The following is a 21,705-nucleotide window of genomic DNA, read 5'->3' on the forward strand; positions in this document are numbered from 1 at the left end:
AAAGAGAAGAACTGATCATGCCGTCTGCTCTTCTTGCAGTTAACTTTCCCTAAAGCCAAACTCCTCCTGATGTCCAACAACCATGAAGATCTGAGCGACTGGCACCAGAACCTCACGTCGGCCATCGGGTCAGTGAACACCGCCCTCACCTCCGTCACACGGCAGGCGCAAGAATCACGTCATTTGACTCTTAAAAAAAAAAAAAAAACGAAAAAGCACATGAAAACATTTATTCTGGCAGTTCTGATCAAAGAAATAATGAAATTACACCTCGGAGCCATAAAAGTTGATGTTTGGTGATAAAGTCTGATGAGAAAAGTGAACATCTGACAAATTGAGAGCAAAGCTTGTGCTTCACTGTCGCTTCTCCAACAATTAAAAAACAAATTAGTCGACTTGTTTGACTTTAATTCTGACCTTAAAAGATATATAGAATTATATTCTGGATTATTTATGAGACAAATTGTTTTACAAGCCACATTCACTTTATTTAATTACAACTTTCTATCTTCCAGATATTTTAGATTTATTATAAACCAAATAGTTTTGTTTTTTTTCTTTTAAATTTTAACTTTTCAGTCCTGAAAATCAAAATTACAAATATTTCAGATGGAATATTTCCTTTATTTTTCTAACTTTGGGCTTGATCAGTTATCACAGATGAACCAAGTAGAAACGCTTGAAATGTTTTATAAAACAGGGTGAAAGAGGAGCAGGGTGGAGGAGTGAGGGAGGAGCAGGGTCAGCAGCAGGCTGGGCGGAGGAGTGAGGGAGGAGCAGGGTCAGCAGCAGGCAGGGTGGAGGAGTGAGGGAGGAGCAGGGTCAGCAGCAGGCTGGGTGGAGGAGTGAGGGAGGAGCAGGGTCAGCAGCAGGCTGGGTGGAGGAGTGAGTGAGGAGCAGGGTGAGCAGCAGGCTGGGTGGAGGAGTGAGCGAGGAGCAGGGTGAGCAGCAGGCAGGGTGGAGGAGTGAGGGAGGAGCAGGGTCAGCAGCAGGCTGGGTGGAGGAGTGAGGGAGGAGCAGGGTCAGCAGCAGGCTGGGCGGAGGAGTGAGGGAGGAGCAGGGTCAGCAGCAGGCTGGGTGGAGGAGTGAGGGAGGAGCAGGGTCAGCAGCAGGCTGGGTGGAGGAGTGAGGGAGGAGCAGGGTCAGCAGCAGGCTGGGTGGAGGAGTGAGGGAGGAGCAGGGTCAGCAGCAGGCAGGGTGGAGGAGTGAGGGAGGAGCAGCCTGGGTGGAGGAGTGAGGGAGGAGCAGGGTCAGCAGCAGGCAGGGTGGAGGAGTGAGGGAGGAGCAGCCTGGGTGGAGGAGTGAGGGAGGAGCAGGGTCAGCAGCAGGCTGGGTGGAGGAGTGAGGGAGGAGCAGGGTCAGCAGCAGGCAGGGTGGAGGAGTGAGGGAGGAGCAGCCTGGGTGGAGGAGTGAGGGAGGAGCAGGGTCAGCAGCAGGCAGGGTGGAGGAGTGAGGGAGGAGCAGCCTGGGTGGAGGAGTGAGGGAGGAGCAGGGTCAGCAGCAGGCTGGGTGGAGGAGTGAGGGAGGAGCAGGGTCAGCAGCAGGCCTCGTTATTGATTCAAGCACTGCTGCTCATGATCGTCTTAAACATGCTTTTCTGTCCTGATTGGTTGTGAAGGGTGGGGGTTAGGGTGGGGGTTAGGGTGGGGGTTAGGAGACGACGACCCTAAACAACCTTAAACAATCGGAAGACGTCAGCTGAAGGGGCGGCAGTTACTGAGAAACCACTGTGTAGTAATCTGATTACTGTGTTGGTGTTTGACTGCAGCTCCAAAGGTTCTGTTCTGTTTTTCAATTCACTGAAAGTGGAAACTCAGAAAACCGTCTGTCCTCCTCTCCAGAGACGTTCTCTAGGGTGGAGTTCTGCAGGGTGGAGTTCTGCAGGTGATTCATCTGAGTTGTGTTTGCAGGAAGCTGCAGTCCAAACAGACGGTGGTGTACCAGAGTGACCAGCTGAGCCGCAGACCTCTGCACTCCACCGACGGCCAGAACCTTCCCAGCAGCCCCCAGGGCAGGAAGAGGAACATGGTGAGTCTGCTGCTCGTCTCAAAGCTTCAGGAAGGACTCGTCCCGGCACCGGGACTCTGACCGCCATTATTCAGCTCAACTTTATTCAGAGAGCAACATTAACAACTTGTTATAAATCTGCTGGCTGCAGACGAGCTGGAGGCTCAGACAGGAAGTGTCACGTCACAGAGCTCAGACAGGAAGTGTGAGGTCACTGAGAGCTCAGACAGGAAGTGTCAGGTCACTGAGAGCTCAGACAGGAAGTGTCAGGTCACTGAGCTCAGACAGGAAGTGTGAGGTCACTGAGAGCTCAGACAGGAAGTGTCAGGCCACTGAGAGCTCAGACAGGAAGTGTCAGGTCACTGAGCTCAGACAGGAAGTGTCATGTCACAGAGCTCAGACAGGAAGTGTCAGGCCACTGAGAGCTCAGACAGGAAGTGTCAGGTCACTGAGAGCTCAGACAGGAAGTGTCAGGTCACAGAGCTCAGACAGGAAGTGTGAGGTCATAGAGCTCAGACAGGAAGTGTGAGGTCACAGAGAGAGTCTTCCTCTCCTTCATGCTGCCCACAGCGTATTTCCAACGGGTCAGAAAAGACCTGACAATGGAAACTTCCTCCAGCAGAGCCGATGGTCTCTCAGGCGAGGACGTCCTCCCGAGTGCAGCACTTTGTAAATCCCTCCATGAACGAGGAAAATCAAACTCCCCTCATCAGTTCCAGTGTTTCTGCTCCTGTGTGAGCGGTGACCTTTAGCGCTGGAGGACTCGGAGGGTTCTGCTCACTTGTTAGAATTTAAAAGAGTTCTTCTCAAAGCGCCACGTCTGTGGACGTCCCCCTGCTTCAGGTCCACTCATTCAGAGACTCTCGTCTCTCCAGGAGGTAGAACCAAGAACCAAGGACGGGTGTGTGTGTGTGTGTGTGTGTGTGTGTGTGTGTGTGTGTGTGTGTGTGTGTGTGTGTGTGTGTGTGTGTGTGTGTGTGTGTGTGTGTGTGTGTGTGTGTGTGTGTGTGTGTGTGTGTGTGTGTTTTGAACGTGGCAGAGGAAAACATGTGTGTGTTTGTGTCTCCTCAGGCGTGCAGTGAGCATGCTCAGAAGGACTGCAGCGCCCCCAAGAGGATGAAGCCGTGCGACGCCCCGCAGCAGAGGTGAGACCTCTTCACTTCTTTCTCTCTCTCCTTCTCTAAAACCAGGTTTTCTGGCTGTGATGCTCCTGATGTGTGTTTGAAAGTCCTGACACCAGGACATGAAGGTGAATCCTTCACTTCCTGTATATATTACCTCTTCAGAAGGAAGAAACGCCGGCCCGTCCAGACGTTTACAGTCGTGCTCATGAGTTTACGTTCCCCGGCAGACCTGCTGGTTGTTCTTGGTCATTTTTCAGTGAATCTGAAGGATCTTTGTCTCACCAGTTAGTGGTTGGGTGACGCCTTTTATTATCAAACGTCTGTTTACTTTTTAAAAATCATGATTTAGAATAGAAACAAAGAAAAGTGTGTTTTTTTGTTGTTGTTGTTGTTGTTTATTTGTAAACTGACCTCACTGAACCAGGGAGTCTGAGCGTCTGATGGTTTTTCTCGCTGTGCAGCAGTGCCGAGGGTTGGACCTCCAGCTGTGTGCTGCTCTGAAGACCCTGGGTGAGACGCCTGGACACGTCCCGTCGCCACGTCCCCCCAACCACACCCCCTGTGTGTGTTTGTGTGTGTGTGTGTGTGTGTGTGTGTGTGTGTGTGTGTGTGTGTGTGTGTGTGTGTGTGTGTGTGTGTGTGTGTGTGTGTGTGTGTGTGTGTGTGTGTGTGTGTGTGTGTGTGTGTGTGTGTGTGTGTGTGTGTGTGTGAGAGTTAGTTAAACAGCAAACTTTCACCTTCTGCTCATGAAAACCTTTTATAAATCGTTTTTTTTAAACTTGGAGCTGGAAACTTTTCCCGTCTTCAATCAAACCCGATTTTACCTTTTAAATGTGAGGACATGTGTTTTTCTATCCGGGACGAGCGGGACACTCCTGGTCGAACCCAAAGAAAGACCGGATTCTGTTTTACGAGTTGATTTTGTGTCTCCAGATATTTAAATGTGCGTTCACTTTATTTGCTGTCTGTTACTTTCCCTTCACACCAGTGCCTTTCAACACTTTTCTATTATGAGTCTTTCGCTGTTTATTATATATTCAGACATATAAATCATGTTTTACTTGCTTCTCACAGTTTTCTCTTTGTTTCTGACACACGAGGAGGATTTCACATTATTAGAAAGATTCACTATATTAATCCTGTATTTAATGAGATTTAATGTTTTACATCAGATTTGAAATGATTTTGAATGTTTGACGAACGGCAGTAAAGTCTGTGACCCTGGGAGGGTTTATATGTGACAGAGTATCTTCATATCCTGTTTTTAATGTTAATCACTTTATTATATCCATTTATTTTTCTTTTGAGAATCTTTCTGATGACATCTGACTGATTATTGATTATTGATTATTGTCCACTGGAGACGGACGGGGTCATGAATGGAGACGATCATTTCCTAATAAAACCTGAAGAAACATCCGGGGGACATTTGCGGGCCAAAGAAATTTATTTTTAAAAACATTTTTACCTGAAACTGTCTGATGAAAATAAATGTTTGATCAAGCAAGTCTGAGTTTTTATATGGAAAAGACTTTCATGTCCACAAGGCAGCGGGGTGTGGATTAATTCTTCTTAATCTCACCATTTAAGTGTCTTAAATTCCTTTTTTGATTGTACTAAATGATTTTTGATTTATCTTTTAATTTGCAAAACGACATCCTCATGGGACAGAAGACGGCTCAGGCTGGGAGAAACACAAACTTTATGTTTTTACATGATAATAAAACGTTAATGAGAAATAAGAATCTTCACTTATAAATCTGGAGGTTTTCCTTGTTTGAACTTTTTGCCACATTTATAAACTATTTTGATCTCATAACTTCTTCAGTGATGAAATGTCCACTGATTTAACTGTAAAGCTTTCGAGAAGCGCCGGCGCTCGTGGACAAGAGAATCCCACGTGTTGATCATATCCAGCAGAGTGTCCTCCTGGTGGAGCAGAGTGTCTTCCTGATGGAGCAGAGTGTCCTCCTGATGGAGCAGAGTGTCCTCCTGATGGAGCAGAGTGTCTTCCTGATGGAGCAGAGTGTCCTCCTGATGGAGCAGAGTGTCCTCCTGGTGGAGCAGAGTGTCCTCCTGATGGAGCAGAGTATCCTGATGGAGCAGAGTGTCCTCCTGGTGGAGCAGAGCGTCCTCCTGATGGAGCAGAGTATCCTCCTGGTGGAGCAGAGTGTCCTCCTGATGGAGCAGAGCGTCCTCCTGATGGAGCAGAGTGTCCTCCTGGTGGAGCAGAGTGTCCTGATGGAGCAGAGCATCCTCCTGATGGAGCAGAGTGTCCTCCTGGTGGAGCAGAGTGTCCTCCTGATGGAGCAGAGTGTCCTGATGGAGCAGAGTGTCCTGCTGGTGGAGCAGAGCGTCCTCCTGATGGAGCAGAGTGTCCTCCTGATGGAGCAGAGTGTCCTCCTGGTGGAGCAGAGTGTCCTCCTGGTGGAGCAGAGTGTCCTCCTGATGGAGCAGAGTGTCCTGATGGAGCAGAGCGTCCTGATGGAGCAGAGTGTCCTCCTGGTGGAGCAGAGTGTCCTCCTGATGGAGCAGAGTGTCCTCCTGATGGAGCAGAGCGTCCTCCTGGTGGAGCAGAGTGTCCTGATGGAGCAGAGCGTCCTCCTGATGGAGCAGAGCGTCCTCCTGGTGGAGCAGAGTGTCAGGTCCACTGGCTCCTGCAGCTCTGCATTAATGAGAAAGCATTTAATGTTAAATTGTGTCCTTAAGTGAGTCACTCCTGACTTGGATTATTCATCAGGCAGTTGGAAGGGCAGCCTGAAGCTAATGAAGATGTTTTAAATATTCAGCTCTTCTAAAAGTGGACGGCGGGCAGCGGAGGGATGAACTTTCTATTTTCGACCATCTATGATGGAACCTCACTTCATCTCACTGACACTGATGGAGGCGTTTTACCCGCAGTACCCGCTGTGGACACCAGGGGGCGGCAGAAACTCTGAGAAGAGGTGAGTGACCTTTCTCGGCGTAGCTCGGCTGGGAGAGCGGTTGTCTCCCAATAAGAAGGTTGGTTGGTTTGATTCCCATCTCTGCCTGCCTACATGCCGATGTGCCCTTGGGCAAGACGCTGAACCCCAAACTGCCCCCATGTGTGTGAACTTAAACCCAGCTTACAGGTGAAAACATGAAAACATGAAAAGAACAAACAATAAAAGATATAAAATGTCTCCTGCAACGGACTTTGTGTGAGTTTGATGTGTGAGAGTTCAGACTGAGCAGGGGCGGTGGAGGTGATGTGTGAAGCAGCTGCTGACGAAGACCGTCTGGACTCTGTCCTCGCGTTCCTCGAGTTACACAAGGTCCTGAGAAGGTCCTGGTTTCCTCCAGCTGGACTCTGGAGCAGCTCTGCTCGACGCTCAACGTCACGGCGTTGCTGAACGCAGCACAGGAAACTCGTACGTTTGTCGGGGCCTTCTCACTCCCAGCTCTCCCACGCCGCCTCCAACCACGCACAGCTTCTCGGAGCGCCGCTCCTCAGCCGGGTACCACAAGACCCCAAAAAGTTCTGGATGTCGGGACGCTGAATCCAAGACCCTCAGGAGAGCCGGGCATCGCACCGCAGCGGTGCGTTCACCTCACTGGAGAACCGCATGGAAGCTAATGACGTGTTTTACTGGGTCTTTCATCAACGCTGCAACCGGTTCCACGGCGCTGCCATCCGATTGCGTACGCGCCAAACGGAAACGCCCTCGGGGAGCGTTCACATTCCTGGTTGATGCGGAACAGAGTTCTCTTCGGGGACTTTCTGGGAAAGTCCGTTTCATTTGAGAGAAAAACCTGTTTACACACTGATACACACTGCTGAGGAGCGGTGTGTGTGTGTGTGTGTGTGTGTGTGTGTGTGTGTGTGTGTGTGTGTGTGTGTGTGTGTGTGTGTGTGTGTGTGTGTGTGTGTGAACTGGAGTCAAAGTGAATAACAAACTAAACTACAATAAAAAAAAAAAAACAATGAATTTGACCAGATTCTTTCATTCATCGTATAATACAGTGTATGTGCGCCATCTGGCGGCATAAAGCTCACAGTGCAACTGAGTGCTGTGTGGGAAACCCCGCTGCCGCACACACACACACACACACACACACACACACACACACACACACACACACACACACACACACACACACACACACACACACACACACACACCCTCACACACAGTGCGTCATCAGCAAAAACGATATGACGTCTTATTTTCATGGAACGTAAAGAATTTAACCACTTATTGAAGGTTTTTTTTTTTTTTTTTTTAATAAAGTCAGGAAATATTCTGTTTTAATCCATTCATACGCAATAATAACATAGTACTACAGATCAACAACTGTATACTTTACAAAGAATGACCCAATATTACATGTAAGACTTCATCACAGCACAATGTTTAGTGCTGGGTTACCACAGGGGGTCGTTTGGCCCATGAAGGGTTAAATCTGAGAGAGGAACCAGGAAGAGAACTTCTGATTGTAGATGCCTTCAATGTCTGTGGGAAAAGGATATATATAGTACTTCGTTGTAGGTTTTGTGGTTTATTTCACACACTTTGTGTTCAGCAATGTTGACGTTGTGACAGATTTTTCTTCTGAAACAAACTAATTCACTTAAGATTGGAGTTTGAAGTTGTTTTTTTTAAGTTGTTCATAGAAATGCCCTGATTGCTGTTGGTTTACTGAAGATTAAAGCCTTTTAAAAATGTTAAATGTCCTTTAAACATTCAAACTTTTTTCATCTCAAAACACGGACTATTGTTCTTAAAATTCTCACGTTTGTCTTTAAAATTCCGGCTTTCTATAAACCGATATATTCTTGCCTCGATGTCATATTTGTGATTTTTAAAAAGTGATTAAACGTTCCTTTGTTTTTAAGCCAATCAGTGAGAGCTGTACATTCCGAGGCGTCCTGAACGCAGCCTGAGGTGAGTTACAGTAAACAGTTCAGGTGTTTTCCCTCCTGCAGGAAGTGTGTGTGGGTGTGTGTGTGGGTGAGAGAGTGAGCGAGAGAGAGACAGAAACAGAGACACACACAGACACAGAGACACAGAGAGACAGACACACAGAGACACAGACACAGAGACACAGACAGACAGAGACAGAGACTCCTTGACTTCACCAACTGAGGACACACACTCCGACACACACCTGAAGCCTCGACATGTGTGTGAGCGGGTGTCTGTTGTTGTTACTTTTCTCATCGATGAACTCCGCAGTGAGAGTCCTGCCCGGGTCCGAGCTGCGCTGCTCCAGACAGGTACACACACACACACACACACACACACACACACACACACACACATACACACACACACACACACACACACACACACACACACACACAGACACACACACACACACACACAGATCATATCTAAAAGCTCCTGTTTTGCTTGTTTGGTTCTTTGATTCTTTAGTTGTTTTGTTCTTTAAGTCTTCAGTTCTTTGGTTCTTTAGTTCTTAGATTCTTTGTTTGGTTCTTTGGTTCTTTAGTTTGTTGATTCTTTCGGTCTTTGGTTCTTTTTTTCTTTGAGTCCTTGGTTCTTTGATTCTTTGTTTGGTTCTTTAGTTCGTTGAGTCTTTGTTTGGTTCGTGGATTTGGTTTGGTTCTTTAGTTGCACCCCCCCCCCCCCCCCCCCCCCCCCCCCCCCCACACACACACACACACACACACACTCCCAGCAGGACGGGGGAACCATTAAGTGCACATCAAACGGTTCCCTCTACGACTCTGGACTTGGGGTTTTCTGTCCTGCGACGCTGCTTCATTATCACCATGGCAACATACTGACCCTCTAACCTGCTCCGGAGGAGGTTTATGTTCTGGATCAGAGATCAACCAGCATATAAGCGCCGCCTCCGGACCAATCAGATCTCTTGGAAAATGACCTGCCCGTTCGTTGAAGATTCTGATTGGTGTTCGGCTTAAGAGCTGAGCGAGCGCTTAGGACAGGGGTGTCCAAACTCCGGAGACGTCCGAATTGTCCCTCCTAACTCCTGAACTATGGACGTTTCCTTCACTCCGGAAGTGTTTAAGTGGCGGCCATGATGAGGATTGAATGAATTCTCAACAAGCAAAGGAAAGGAGGCTCGTTGCTTCCTTTAGAACCTCTATAGCCTAGGAACCACTGATGCTTCCTTTAGAACCTCCTTTAGCCTAGGAACCACTGATGGTTCCTTTAGAACCTCCTTTAGCCTAGGAACCACTGATGCTTCCTTTAGAACCTCCTTTAGCCTAGGAACCACTGATGCTTCCTTTAGAACCTCCTTTAGCCTAGGAACCACTGATGCTTCCTTTACCAAAGGAGACCAGCTCATGGTCCCCCACAATTCCTTGCAGCTACATTTAAAGGAACCCGCTCATCGGAGCGTTCAGGGAAACTCAGGATGACTGAAAAAGGAGCAGATCATGTAAGTTACCAAAGCAACAATCTGCCAAGAACAATTTAAAATCATCTAGAACCCATAAGAACTTTCTGTACTTCATTTTCAGAAACTTGTAGTTCTTTCCCCACCATGGCAGACGTCACTAACTTGAGCCGTAGTCACATTATTATGACGTCACTAAGTGAAAGTCTGACTGCCTCACCACCGTGATCACCTTTACTAACTCCTTTAGGAAGCCTCCTAACACCTTTCACTAACTCCTTTAGGAGGCTTCCTAACACCTTTCCTTAACTCCTTTAGGAAGCTTCCTAACACCTTTCACTAACTCCTTTAGGAAGCCTCCTAACACCTTTACTAACTCCTTTAGGAACCCTCCTAACTCCTTTCCTTGACTCCTTTAGGAAGCCTCCTAACTCCTTTAGGAAGCCTCCTAACACCTTTCACTAACTCCTTTAGGAGGCTTCCTAACACCTTTCCTTAACTCCTTTAGGAAGCCTCCTAACACCTTTACTAACTCCTTTAGGAAGCTTCCTAACACCTTTCCTTAACCCCGTGACCTCATCTCCGGTGGACGTGTTTGAACTCTTCATATTTTCAGGGAATAGCTGCTCCTCTGGGTTTCTCCAGACGCTTTAAGCCCCGCCCCTTCCATGCACACTGATCCTGAAGGGAAAACTCTGGGATGAATTCCCGAGTTGTTGATCTGCTTCGCAGTGGCGCTTGTCAGGCTGGTGAACGTCTGGGTACCGGAGCGACATCCTGCTCTGTCCGTCACGGGTCGACCTCTGACCCAGTGACACCTGGTGACTCATGACCTTTTCCTCGGGGGTGACCGACGGTCTGGAGAACTCTAGCGATGACCTCGTCTCTCTCTAATCTCCACCTTTCTCTTTGACTCACAGGATTTGAACTGCACCGCCAGTGAAAGTGAGTCCAGCCTTTTTCTATCAGACTAATATCACAATAAAACTGTTATAAAGTCGGTTTCCTGTATTTTCCTGATTATTATGTGTGTATGTGTGTACTTGTACACAGTCCGTGTGTTTGATCTTTACACAACAATGACATTGAGTCTGAAAATAAGGAATAAGTCACACGAACTATCTGAGAAAAGAGTAAAACATCCAAAATAATGAGTAACTGAAATACTATAAACAGTGTGTGTGTGTGTGTGTGTGTGTGTGTGTGTGTGTGTGTGTGTGTGTGTGTGTGTGTGTGTGTGTGTGTGTGTGTGTGTGTGTGTCCAGGTAACTGTATGGACCCCGGTGAGCTGAAGGTCAATGCCTACACTCCCAGTGGTCCTGAGGGTCTTCAGGTGTCGGTCAGCAGCCGGCAGGACGGGGACGGTGGACTGCAGCCGGTCCTCCGGGCTCAGTGGACCCTGAGAGACGACGGTAGGGATCCAACACGACGGTGTTTGTGACGTTAGGAGGTTCTGGAAGTCATCGTGTTTTAAACTCCCGCCTGAAGCTCAGCTTGTTATCAAAGAATGAAACATGGAGGTCAGTCGTCCTGTCAGGACGCCTCATCCTCACTGTCCTCAGAGTCCAGAGCCTCCGTCAGCAAACGGCCTGGTGGAGAACATGGTGGAGAACATGGTGGAGAACCTGGTGGAGAACATGGTGGAGAACATGGTGGAGAACCTGGTGGAGAACCTGGTGGAGAACATGGTGGAGAACATGGTGGAGAACCTGGTGGAGAACATGGTGGAGAACATGGTGGAGAACATGCAGCCCAACTGGAACCTTCCAGATTGCAGATAGTTTATGTATCATGAAAGGGAAACACCAGAAGTTGTTGTTGTTGTTGTTGTTGTTGTCGACACCTTTGACCACGATTTCTAGAATTAGTACCTCTTCAACAACTCAGTGAGGCTCAAGGGCTCTGGGGAACCAAGTACAACTCCAGCAGCTGAGAACCTGTTGATCTCTTCACACCCACACACACACACATCAGTTCACTCTTCCACCTGTTCAATCTCCCACCAGTTTACTCTCCCACCAGTTCACTCTTCCACCAGTTTACTCTCCCACCAGTTCACTCTCCCACCAGTTCACTCTCCCACCAGTTTACTCTCCCACCAGTTCACTCTTCCACCAGTTCACTCTTCCACCAGTTTACTCTCCCACCAGTTCACTCTCCCACCAGTTCACTCTCCCACCAGTTTACTCTCCCACCAGTTCACTCTCCCACCAGTTCACTCTCCCACCAGTTTACTCTTCCACCAGTTCACTCTCCCACCAGTTTACTCTCCCACCAGTTCACTCTCCCACCAGTTCACTCTCCCACCAGTTCACTCTCCCACCAGTTTACTCTTCCACCAGTTCACTCTCCCACCAGTTTACTCTCCCACCAGTTCACTCTCCCACCAGTTCACTCTTCCACCAGTTTACTCTTCCACCAGTTTACTCTTCCACCAGTTCACTCTCCCACCAGTTTACTCTTCCACCAGTTTACTCTTCCACCAGTTCACTCTCCCACCAGTTTACTCTCCCACCAGTTCACTCTTCACCAGTTCACTCTTCACTGTGCCTGTTTGCATGTCCTCCGAGTTGTGGGTTGATGGGGACAGGAGGTTGGTGTGATAGCAGGGAGTGAGCTGTGTCGTGTGTCTGCAGGAAGCATCCGTTACCTGAAGGCCACAGAGCTCCATGTCCTGGTGCTCTCCACCAATCAGAACCTGTGTGTGCGATACTCCTTCGAAGACAAGCTCCCGATGAGGAGTCCCTCGGGGGAGAAGGTGAGTGTCTCCTCACTCCTCTGGTCCTGTCAGCCTCATCGGGTTGCTTTTCATTTTCACACTTTCTTACCTGGTACCATTAAATAAGAAGGTTTTCCGGGACGAGACATTTTATTGGTGCAAAAAAACCAGAAAGTAAACAGAAACTCAATCTGACCTCCCGCTCCTCCCTCATGGTGGAGTTCTGGGAGGAGGAGGAGGAGGAGGAGGAGGAGGAGGAGGAGGAGGAGGAGGAGGAGGAACAGTCAAAATGCAGGTTGACTGCACGTCTCCGTCCTCAGACTGCCACCATCACTCTTCACTGTAGCACAACAGGTCAAAGTGAGCAAAGCAGGAAGTGCAGCTTTATCAGTTTGGTCACATCCTGGCAGCGTGCCAAGTTTCTGTGTTCATCCTGTCATCTTCTTCCTGTTCTAAGACTCACTGTTCAGAGGACATGACAGTGACTGTCCTCTGACTGAAGTCCTGGACCTCGGTCTCCAGCACACACACACACACACACACACACACACACACACACACACACACACACACACACACACACACACACACACACACACACGCACACACTCACACTCTCTCATGTCTCCTCAGTGGTCGTTCTCTGCAGACATGCTGGTTTTGGACCCCGGCCTCAAATACAAAGTCTCCGTCTTCAACGTCCCCAGACCACAGCTGGACCACACCTGGTACGACGTGAGCAGAGACGTCACCGTCCCAGGTGTGTGTGTGTGTGTGTGTGTGTGTGTGTGTGTGTGTGTGTGTGTGTGTGTGTGTGTGTGTGTGTGTGTGTGTGTGTGACAATCAACATCTCTTATTTTTGTGATACGTTTCCAGCTGCTCAGTCTGTGTGGCTGTGATGACGTGGTGGTGATGATGATGAAGTGGTGATGATGAAGTTGTGGTGATGATGATGAAGTCGTGGTGGTGATGATGAAGTCGTGGGGACGATGAAGTCGTGGTGGTGATGATGACGTGGTGTTGATGATGATGTGGTGATGATGATGAAGTGGTGATGATGATGACGTGGTTAATGTTAACCCTGCAGGACCTTCCTCCCTGCTGATCTGCTCCCAGGACTGAACCTGACACACGTTTTAAATCACACATAGTTTTGTTCCATCCTGGAAACACTGGGAGGACGTCTTGATGATCCTTCACATTTAGTTTGTGATTGACAGTCTGAACATTCATGTTGTTTCAGTATCAGTTTCTAACTTGTAGATGAGCTCCTGTTGTTGTAGTGTTGAGACTTGTTCAGCCTGGAGGAGCTTCCTCAGCTCTCTGAATCTCTTCTGTTGCTCTTCTTCTGTGGCTCTGGAGCAGATCAGCACCTTGTTTTACTCTTCTATGTCTTCCTCCACCACCACACCCACCTGTGTGTCCACTTCATGTAGTAATAAGACAGTCGAAGACATTTGGATCCTCATGTTTGCTCCTAGTGGTCAGTTCATCACCAACACACACCAGCTCAACACGGTGTGTTCTCATGAGAGTGGATTCAGTCAATGAGGCTGTTTGTTTTTGTTTTCTCAGACTGTGACGATCCCAGAATGCATCTGACCCGGTTCTGTATCGACAGAGGTGAGTCCCACCCCGAGTCCTCCGTCTGCTCCGTCTGCTCCGTCTGCTCCCAGTGGACGGCCTGGAGTAACGTGTGTGTGTTACTCTGTCTCTGTCTCTCTCTCTGCCTCTCTCTCTCTGTCTCTCTCTTTCTGTCTCTCTCTCTCTCTCTCTGCCTCTCTCTCTGTCTCTCACTCTTTCTGTCTCTTTACCTCTGTCTCTCATTCTTTCTGTCTCTCTCTCTCTCTGTCTCTCTCTCCCTCTGTCTCTCACTCATTCTGTCTCTCTCTCTCTCTCTCTCTCTCTCTCTCTCTCTCTCTGCCTCTCTCTCTGTCTCTCACTCTTTCTGTCTCTTTACCTCTCTCTCATTCTTTCTGTCTCTCTCTCTCTCTCTCTGTCTCTCTCTTTCTGTCTCTCTCTCCCTCTGTCTCTCACTCATTCTGTCTCTCTGTCTGTCTCTGTCTCTCTCTCTGTCCCTCTCTCTCTGTCTCTCTCCCTCTATCTCTCTCTCTCTCTCTGTCTCTCTCTCTGTCTCTCTCTCTGTCTCTCTCTCTCTCTCTCTGTCTCTCTCTCTCTCTCTCTGTCCCTCTGTCTTTGTCTCTCTCTCTGTCTCTCACTCTTTCTCTCTCTCTCTGCCTCTCTCTCTCTCTCTGTCTCTGTCTCTCTCTCCTCTCTCTCTCTCTCTCTCTCTCTCTGTCCCTCTCTCTCTCTCTCTCTCTCTCTCGCTCTCTCTCTCCTCTCTCTCTCTCTCTCTCTCTCTCTCTCTCTCTGTCCCTCTGTCTCTCTGTCTCAGGGAGCCTGTGGCGTCCCAACATCACCCTGGATGTGGTTGGTGGAGGATCCGTTCTGGCTGTGAGCTTCCTGGTTGACTCTCTGTGTGAGAAGTACATGACTATCGTGAGCTGCTTGTCAGTCCAACACACAGCCGTCCTCTACAAGGTAGAGTCCGGAGGATTTCACCCAGAATATTAAAACACTATTTTTTTTAAGTTAGTGCAGGAAACGGAGTGTCCTCTTTGTCTCTATAGACCAGAGTTCTTCTGTCCTGTCTGCTGCTGTCTCTTCACACAGCGCGGAGACTTTAACCTCCCTCACAATGTGTCACATGGAGCTGGTTAATTATTATTAAAGGTTTACACAGTCTGGGTTAAATAAGCAGACACTTCAGTCTTTTTAGTTCAGATTGAATTTTTTTTTTAAAAAAAGCAAATGATCTCAAAAAATCTAAAGTTCAGATTTCGACCTTTAGATTAATGCAGAATGATCATGTTCTGAGTTTTTCTTTTAATTAACTTTAATTTAATTACCACACACTTCCATGTTCTTGTTTTGAGGACCTATTTCCTTAAAGATTCAAGATTCAAATGCTTTATTGTCATTGTCATAAATACAACGGAATTCTGCAAGAATTATTACAACACAACTTAGTACGTGAAGACAGTCTGTCCTCTCTGTCCCTGGCCTGTTTCAGGTTTTAAAAAGTGTGTTGCTCCAACCAGCCAATCAGAAATCAAACCCTAAATAGTGTCATCGGGGGTTTAGCCAATCCCAATCAAGGTAGGCCCTCCCTTTGACTCCTCCCACAATTAGGCAGCTCTGCTCTGGCACATGGCACCACGAGAGGAAGTACTTCCTCCTCTTCCAAGATGGGCATGTGTGGGCGGAGCCAGTCCAGCTCACACAGACACAGCAGATTCTGAATGCAGCTCCTATGATCCAATATTCAAATGGAGGAAAATCAAGGAAAAACTAGATTTGGGGCAACAAACCTTGAATACAATGCTTTTGGACCAACAAGACAAATGTGAACGTGTTGAATAGCTGGATAATATGTGAAGAAAAGCATTGTGCTCAGCACTGCCCCCTACAGTGAGGCCGAGGTACTGCTTCAGTGTGGCGTTCTAGTGTGTGTGTGTGAATAACAGGTCATGTTTTTCGATTGTATCTAAAGAATCACAATCGGTTGTCCCACCATTTGAAATGATGGCCATTGTTTTCCAGGCGGGGCGGACGGCCCTGAACGCGACCTTCAGCCTGGATCGGTGGCCCCGGTCGTGCTGCCAGTTCAAAGTGGAGGTGATCCTGTTTACTTCTGCTCCTGTGGCGTGACACTTCAGGCCTCTCGCCTCACTGCTGACCTCCATCTTTGTTTCTTCTGTGCAGATCAAACCTCTGTTTCCACAGTGTGGCGAGGACTGTCGACGAGTCAGCCGCACTTCAGATATTTGTCCTGGTATGTTGGTTATTGGACACATTGGACATCTTTCCTTCCCAGAGTTCTGGGTGTTGAATCTTCTTTTCTCATATTGTATATATCACATATCGGCTGAAGGATGTTTCAGGCTTTCAGCTTTATTTTGGTTTATAATGAAGTATCAGTCACTTATTCCATGTTGAGCTTAGTTTATAAAGGAAATACACCCTGAAGCAGACCTGCTGAGGAGGGACTCGGACTAGTGGCACAGTGTTTTGTGCAGAAGCGCCGATTTCTGATTTGTGCGTTTGCCCCCGTAGAAAAGCCTCGCGATTCCCCGGATGTGCGTCCGTACACATTCGTGGTCCTGGGGTTGGTCTTCATGTGTGTGGGCGTCACAGCGGCTGTGTGTTTGTTCTGCAGGAGGTCGGGTGAGTTTCTCTCCGTCACTGAAGGTGTGAATATTCATGACAGTGGTTCTTGTGCTAACGCGGCTCCTCCTACAGGAAAATCTGGCGCCGGACCGGGAGAGAAACCTCCGCTGCCGCCGCCGCCGCCACCGACACAGATCCCCAAAGTGCTCGTCATCTACTCCCAGGACCACCACCTGTACAGAGACGTGGTGCTGAAGCTCTGCGCCTTCCTCCAGGCCAAGTGTGGCACCAAGGTGCTGGTGGACCTGCTGGACTCCACCTCCATCAGCGTGGTGGGGCGGCTGCGCTGGCTCGAGTGTCAGCAGCAGCAGCTGAAAAACCCCTCGGACAAAATCCTGGTCCTGTGTTCCCGAGGCGTCCAGGCCAAGTGGAGGGCCATGTGTGGTCACGGGCAGGTGACGCTGCGAGAAGACGTCCTCTCCCCCACTGACGACATACTCACGCCCTTTCTCAACCTCTTCCTACCCAAAATGCATCGCACAGGCATGCTGGGAAAGTACATGGTCGCCTACTTTGAGGACGTCGGCTGTGAACAAGACGTGCCATCGGTCTTTGACATCGCCGTCAAGTACAGCCTGATGAAGCACTTTGAGGAGCTGTACTTCCGCATCCTGGACATGGAGAAGTACCAGCCCGGTCAGGTGAACTACATCGAGGGCATCAGCGGAGACGAGTACTTCAACTGCCCCTCAGGGAAAGCCCTGCGGCTTGCTATCGAAACCTTCCAGGCGTACCAGCTGAGACACCCCGACTGGTTTGAGAAGGAGTGTGTCCACAGTGAGGAGGAACTCATGCTGGACGCCACTCTGCCCCTCGACCAGCTGCAGATGCCTCCTGTTCTGGAGCGTGTTCCTCTGCTCAGGGACGGGCCTCCTGTCTACAGTCAAGAGGTGGAGGTCAGCACCGCTGGTGAGAACATCCACCTTGTTGCTCCTGAGATGAACCCACAGATGTTGTCCATAGCACAGGTTGCACCGGTCATCCCCGCCGGGTGTGAAGATGAACGTCCAGCCGCTCTGCTCGAAGTGTTGACGGATCCTCGGGGGGTGCACAGCTCCGGTCGGGAGCCGGTCTACGTCGCCCAGCCCGTCATAAACGGACCAACGTTCCCCAGACAGGAGCGGTTCTGCCTCAGTGAAGAGGCCTCTGGTGGAATTCCCACCGAGGAGGATGAAGAGGACGCTCTGCTCTCTGGTCCCGTTGCACCGACGTGGCTGAGCTTCCAGAACACGATGGACTCGAATGCTTCACAAGCGTCCTGCTTCAGCACACAAGACACTTACTTTCCTCCATCGGACATCATTTACTCTCATCCTGTGGAGATGGAGGAAAACCAGGATCTGGATCCGACTGTAAAAGGTTCAAACAGTGGATCCGATCAGGGATACGGATCCAAAACGTCCTCCCAGCCTGAAGTCCGTCTGAAAGAGGATCCACTGGTGGCGCTGGCCCGGCTGCAGGAGGCGCTGTTTGAGCAGAATGTGAGATACTGAGAGATGCTGAAGGATCGGACTTCTACTGATTCACAAATAAAACTGGTCCTTACGAGCTCGTCTGTAGCCAGTAGGCTCGACGCTCTCCTCGCTGTGGGAAACTGAATCTAGTATCGTACGCTGCACATGTGTTGGTAGCTGCAGCTGCACACTGGAAAATAAAAATCCTGGCTTCAAACAATCTGAGGTTAAACTGATTAATCCCCAAATATTCTCACTGGATCGAAGTCATTCACCCAACTCACACCAACGACCGTTCCAGTTTCCACGTCTCCTCGCATCCCCAATATTGTGTCATCTTTGATCAAACTCTCTTTTTCCACCGGCACTTCACCTTCCTCCACCCGTCCTCACCCACTCCCTCTTCCTCACCTTCATTAGCTCTCAACAAGCCAGACCTACCGATTCAACCTGCTTTAACTCCTGACGTTTCTTCTCATCCCCCTCCAACCTCTTCTACCTTCTTACCATGTTAGTATTGTTTGAGTTACAAAGCTAAAACTAAGTGTCCCGTATTGTTATTGTAATTATGAAGCGGAGCACCATGGGAAGTTGTTTCCATCCGGCCTCCAATGGATCCTGAACTTTTCCCTCTCATACGAAGTTACTGAAAAAGCACAAGCGGTGTCGGTAAAATGCTCCTTGGCAATAAAGAGAATAAAAAAAAAACATAGTTTAAAGCGCTTTGCTCGGGTTTATTTCAGGTTTGGACCACAGAACACTCTGTCTTACAGCCACAGCACATCAATTGTTTTATACCAGTACAGCTACAGAGCACATGACTTTACAGTACAGGCGAGTTCCCGTCTGTAAACAACACCACTGTCCCTGGCAACACGTTAAAGAAAGGACAGAAGACAGTTCCAACCGCACAAAGGCTAAATCAAAAGCAGAGTCTCTGTCTTTGTGGCGTGATTGGCTTCTTGAATGTCCCATGTCCACTGGTGTCTCATGCTGTGCGTCACTTTAAAGACTCAAACTGCGGCGGGTTGATATAGAAATCCACATGAAGGTTGTTCAAGTGTCGCTAAAAGAGCAAAGACCTCATAGAGCGATGGCGAGAAAATGATAGAAAATAGTACAAAATATAACATTTGAATTACTTTGGCAAGATACGATAAGCAACAAGACGAACGGAAGCGGTCCTGCTCTCAGTGCACCGACAGACCCAGAGGACGCCGTCCACACAAGCGTCCTGTCGGTCGTCTTCAGGAGAGCAGCAGCCACGAGGGAACCGGCAGCAAACGGGATCCACAGCGTTTAAGATCCGTCCTGAACTCAGTCCTTCTTCCCACGAGGCAGAACCTCTTCTACCTGAACCAGACGTCTGCAACCGTCAACCTTCCAACAAATATCTGGAGCCCCGGAAGCTGTGAAGACATTTACAGGGTGGAGATCACGTAGGGGCTTCCTGACTAATATTAGTTTTGTTTTTCTTTTTTGGCTATAATCTGAACTGTTTACTACAGTTTTAATGTTAATATTTTTTTAAGCTCAATTGTCATATTTGTTCGCTTCAATTGTGAGATAAGAGTCTGTTAGAAAGAGTCTGTATTAATAAAACTCTGATAATGTGTAGTCGCTCCCCAGAGTCACTCCAGAGTCACTCCAGAGTCACTCCAGAGCAGCTGCAGGTTACAGACGTCTGCTTCAGTGTAAAGTGCTCCAGCCACATTGCACATTAGTCAGAGATACTATGAAGCCCAGTTTGTGTCCAGCAGACTTCCAGACCACTGACGCCCTGAAAACGGGAGGATGTCCGGAAGTAGCTGGAAGTCCACAGCGTGTCCTTCCTCCTCGGTCTTCCTCCTCAGTCTTCCTCCTCGGTCGCCCACACAAGGCACAAGTCTCACCACGCTCGCACTGATTGCACCAACTCCCTCAACCTCTATAACTCCATCGGTCTGTAAAGCAGGGGGGTCAAACATGTGGTCCACAGACCCGAACCCGAACCCTCCAAACAGAATTCGATCCGGCTATGGGAAAACTGCCAAACGGAAAAATACCAAAAATGCCATCTTGTCCCCAAGTTGTCCTCTGGGAGTGTATCACTGAGGATAAAGGTTAAGAATACACATCGACCAGCAGGGGGCAGCGCTGATCGTAGCAGAGAAAAAAATTTTTTGCATACGCGTCACAACATTAGCATGAGTTAGGATAGCACGCTGCGGGTTTTTGGACCACATCAGACTGAAGAGAAACTGTCATTCCGACATTTTGGCAAATTACCACTTGTTTGTAATATTTTACAGAAAATTACTTCAGGAGGTGAACGTGTGCTCGATTAAAGTTTCTTTACTAAAACTTTGGAGTTGTTGGGGTTTATCACTACGTTTACTGTTGTGGCCCACAAAGATCCGACCGACCTCAGTTTGACACCCTGGATTAAAACAATAGGCACTAAACAAAGTTTAGACTCGGATTGCACAATGTCCCTCAGTCATGTTGGACCAGACGTGTTTTCTGGATGAAGGCAGATTACAGATTACAGAAGTGTCCAGATATAAAGTGATTCTACGGAACGAAGCTCGGACCTCCAGACAAGAAGCTCGGCTCCTCAGGAGTCAAACGTTGCGATGGAAAGTTTCCTTCCGACTCCATTTAGAAGGGGTCTTCCTGTCCCATGGTCCCACTGAGCTGTTGGTGTTTGTACGGGTGAGAAGGTGGAGAAAGCAGCGGAGATCAGGTCTGAGGTCGGTGGTGTGTTTTCACTGCTCTTAAAGGGAAGATGGCACTTTGATTGGTTAAGATATTGTGACGCCCGTAACATGACAACGTGAGACGTTCAGTAGAATTATTCTCAACCATGCGTCGTGTTTTAGTCTTTAAAATCACAAAATCTGTGTTTGTACAAAACTTAATTCTATTTTTGATTTTGAAAAAAAATAAAGAAAAATCCTTAGTGTTGTGAAGTAATAAGAAATAAATGTGTACATTTACAGTCTTTTGTCACGTCCTGCACGAAGAAAGAAGTCAGACAGTCAGACAGCCAAACCCCCCAACAAGGAGGTCTGTGTGAAAAGGACCATAGAAAACCAGTTAGTAACGGCACTGACGGGCGGCACTGCATCACACACCTTATGGGCACAGCTTGGAGAACCAGGGCAGAACCAGGAGAACCAGGGAGGAAAGGCTGTACACTGGAGCAGAGCTCAGGGCCAGGGATTCTTCAAATTGCACTTGGCATCGATTCAGTCGTCTGTTCCAAGAGAGCAGCTCCTCTGCTGTGGGTGGTGGTGGTGGTGGTGGTGGTGGTGGTGGTGGTGGGGGGGGGGGGTCGTCAAGGCTGTGAAAGGTGTTGGAGGTCGACTGTAGCACCGGTGGTCTGTTCTGAAGAGGGACGACTGTAAGGCTGCTTCACAACACCAGGAGACCTCGGACCCCAGTCCAGGTTCATGGGAGCAAACCTTCAAACGTTTAGTGGGACTGAAACACGCAGGAATGCAGTGACGGAGCGACAGAGCAGTGCAGTGATGGAGCGACCAGAGCAGTGCAGTGATGGAGCGATGACCTGCTGTTCAGGCTGCAGAATAAACCGAATCCTCTGCATTCCATGAGAAACATGCCATCACGTGTTTACACATCCAAATATCCTGGATTACAAATCAGCCCCAGGATTATTACTTCAGGGGGAATTTCATTTAATCCAGAATTCTTTGGAAAATACGGATTATGAGTGTGGCACCTTGGTTACCTGAAGTTAAAGGAGCAGGGTGGTGTTTGAGGTGGAGCTCAGAGATCCTGAAGCTGATGGTTGTTAAAGATGTTCAAATACACATTG

General features: G+C 48.6%; 2 protein-coding genes across 5 annotated transcripts in view; both read left to right on the top strand.

Annotated features, from left to right (window-relative positions):
- The window catches only part of arhgef39 (Rho guanine nucleotide exchange factor (GEF) 39), a 58,486-nt gene extending 53,850 nt beyond the window's left edge, over positions 1 to 4,636 (top strand). Inside the window, exons 9-12 of the mRNA XM_080492089.1 lie at positions 40 to 128; positions 1,911 to 2,028; positions 3,079 to 3,152; positions 3,593 to 4,636. Of these exons, the coding sequence (XP_080348215.1) occupies positions 40 to 128; positions 1,911 to 2,028; positions 3,079 to 3,152; positions 3,593 to 3,632 (321 nt within the window). The 3' untranslated portion in view covers positions 3,633 to 4,636. The remainder of the gene's footprint in view (positions 1 to 39; positions 129 to 1,910; positions 2,029 to 3,078; positions 3,153 to 3,592) is intronic.
- A 3,434-nt stretch (positions 4,637 to 8,070) lies between these two features.
- il17ra1a (interleukin 17 receptor A1a) lies at positions 8,071 to 19,500 on the top strand. 4 transcript variants are annotated; one of them, XM_080492200.1, is made up of 12 exons: positions 8,071 to 8,370; positions 10,099 to 10,227; positions 10,355 to 10,427; positions 10,748 to 10,894; positions 12,119 to 12,240; positions 12,835 to 12,961; positions 13,777 to 13,824; positions 14,597 to 14,742; positions 15,805 to 15,879; positions 15,967 to 16,036; positions 16,318 to 16,428; positions 16,504 to 18,584. In XM_080492200.1, exons 4-12 carry the CDS (start codon positions 10,756 to 10,758, stop codon positions 17,922 to 17,924), a joined length of 2,259 nt encoding a protein of 752 aa, XP_080348326.1. In that variant the 5' UTR covers positions 8,071 to 8,370; positions 10,099 to 10,227; positions 10,355 to 10,427; positions 10,748 to 10,755; the 3' UTR covers positions 17,925 to 18,584. The 4 variants fall into 4 exon arrangements, with proteins under 4 accessions (XP_080348326.1, XP_080348324.1, XP_080348323.1 ...); XM_080492198.1 differs by having other exon boundaries at positions 8,082 to 8,370; positions 10,215 to 10,427; XM_080492197.1 differs by lacking the exon at positions 10,099 to 10,227 and having other exon boundaries at positions 8,103 to 8,370; positions 10,403 to 10,427; positions 16,504 to 19,500.
- Positions 19,501 to 21,705: the final 2,205 nt, after the last annotated feature.

The sequence above is a fragment of the Lipophrys pholis genome, assembly GCF_963383615.2.
Source record: "Lipophrys pholis genome assembly, chromosome: 22".
In the NCBI taxonomy this organism is placed as follows: Eukaryota; Metazoa; Chordata; class Actinopteri; order Blenniiformes; family Blenniidae; genus Lipophrys; species Lipophrys pholis.

What these genes read in the sequence shown, in the direction of transcription:
- il17ra1a (XM_080492197.1), top strand. Translation starts at nt 8,275, where the DNA reads ATGTGTGTGAGCGGGTGTCTGTTGTTGTTACTTTTCTCATCGATGAAC. An exon ending in GTGGACCCTGAGAGACGACG is followed by an intron (nt 10,895 to 12,118) that starts GTAGGGATCCAA and finishes GTGTGTCTGCAG; the next exon opens with GAAGCATCCGTTACCTGAAG. An exon ending in CAGAGACGTCACCGTCCCAG is followed by an intron (nt 12,962 to 13,776) that starts GTGTGTGTGTGT and finishes TTGTTTTCTCAG; the next exon opens with ACTGTGACGATCCCAGAATG.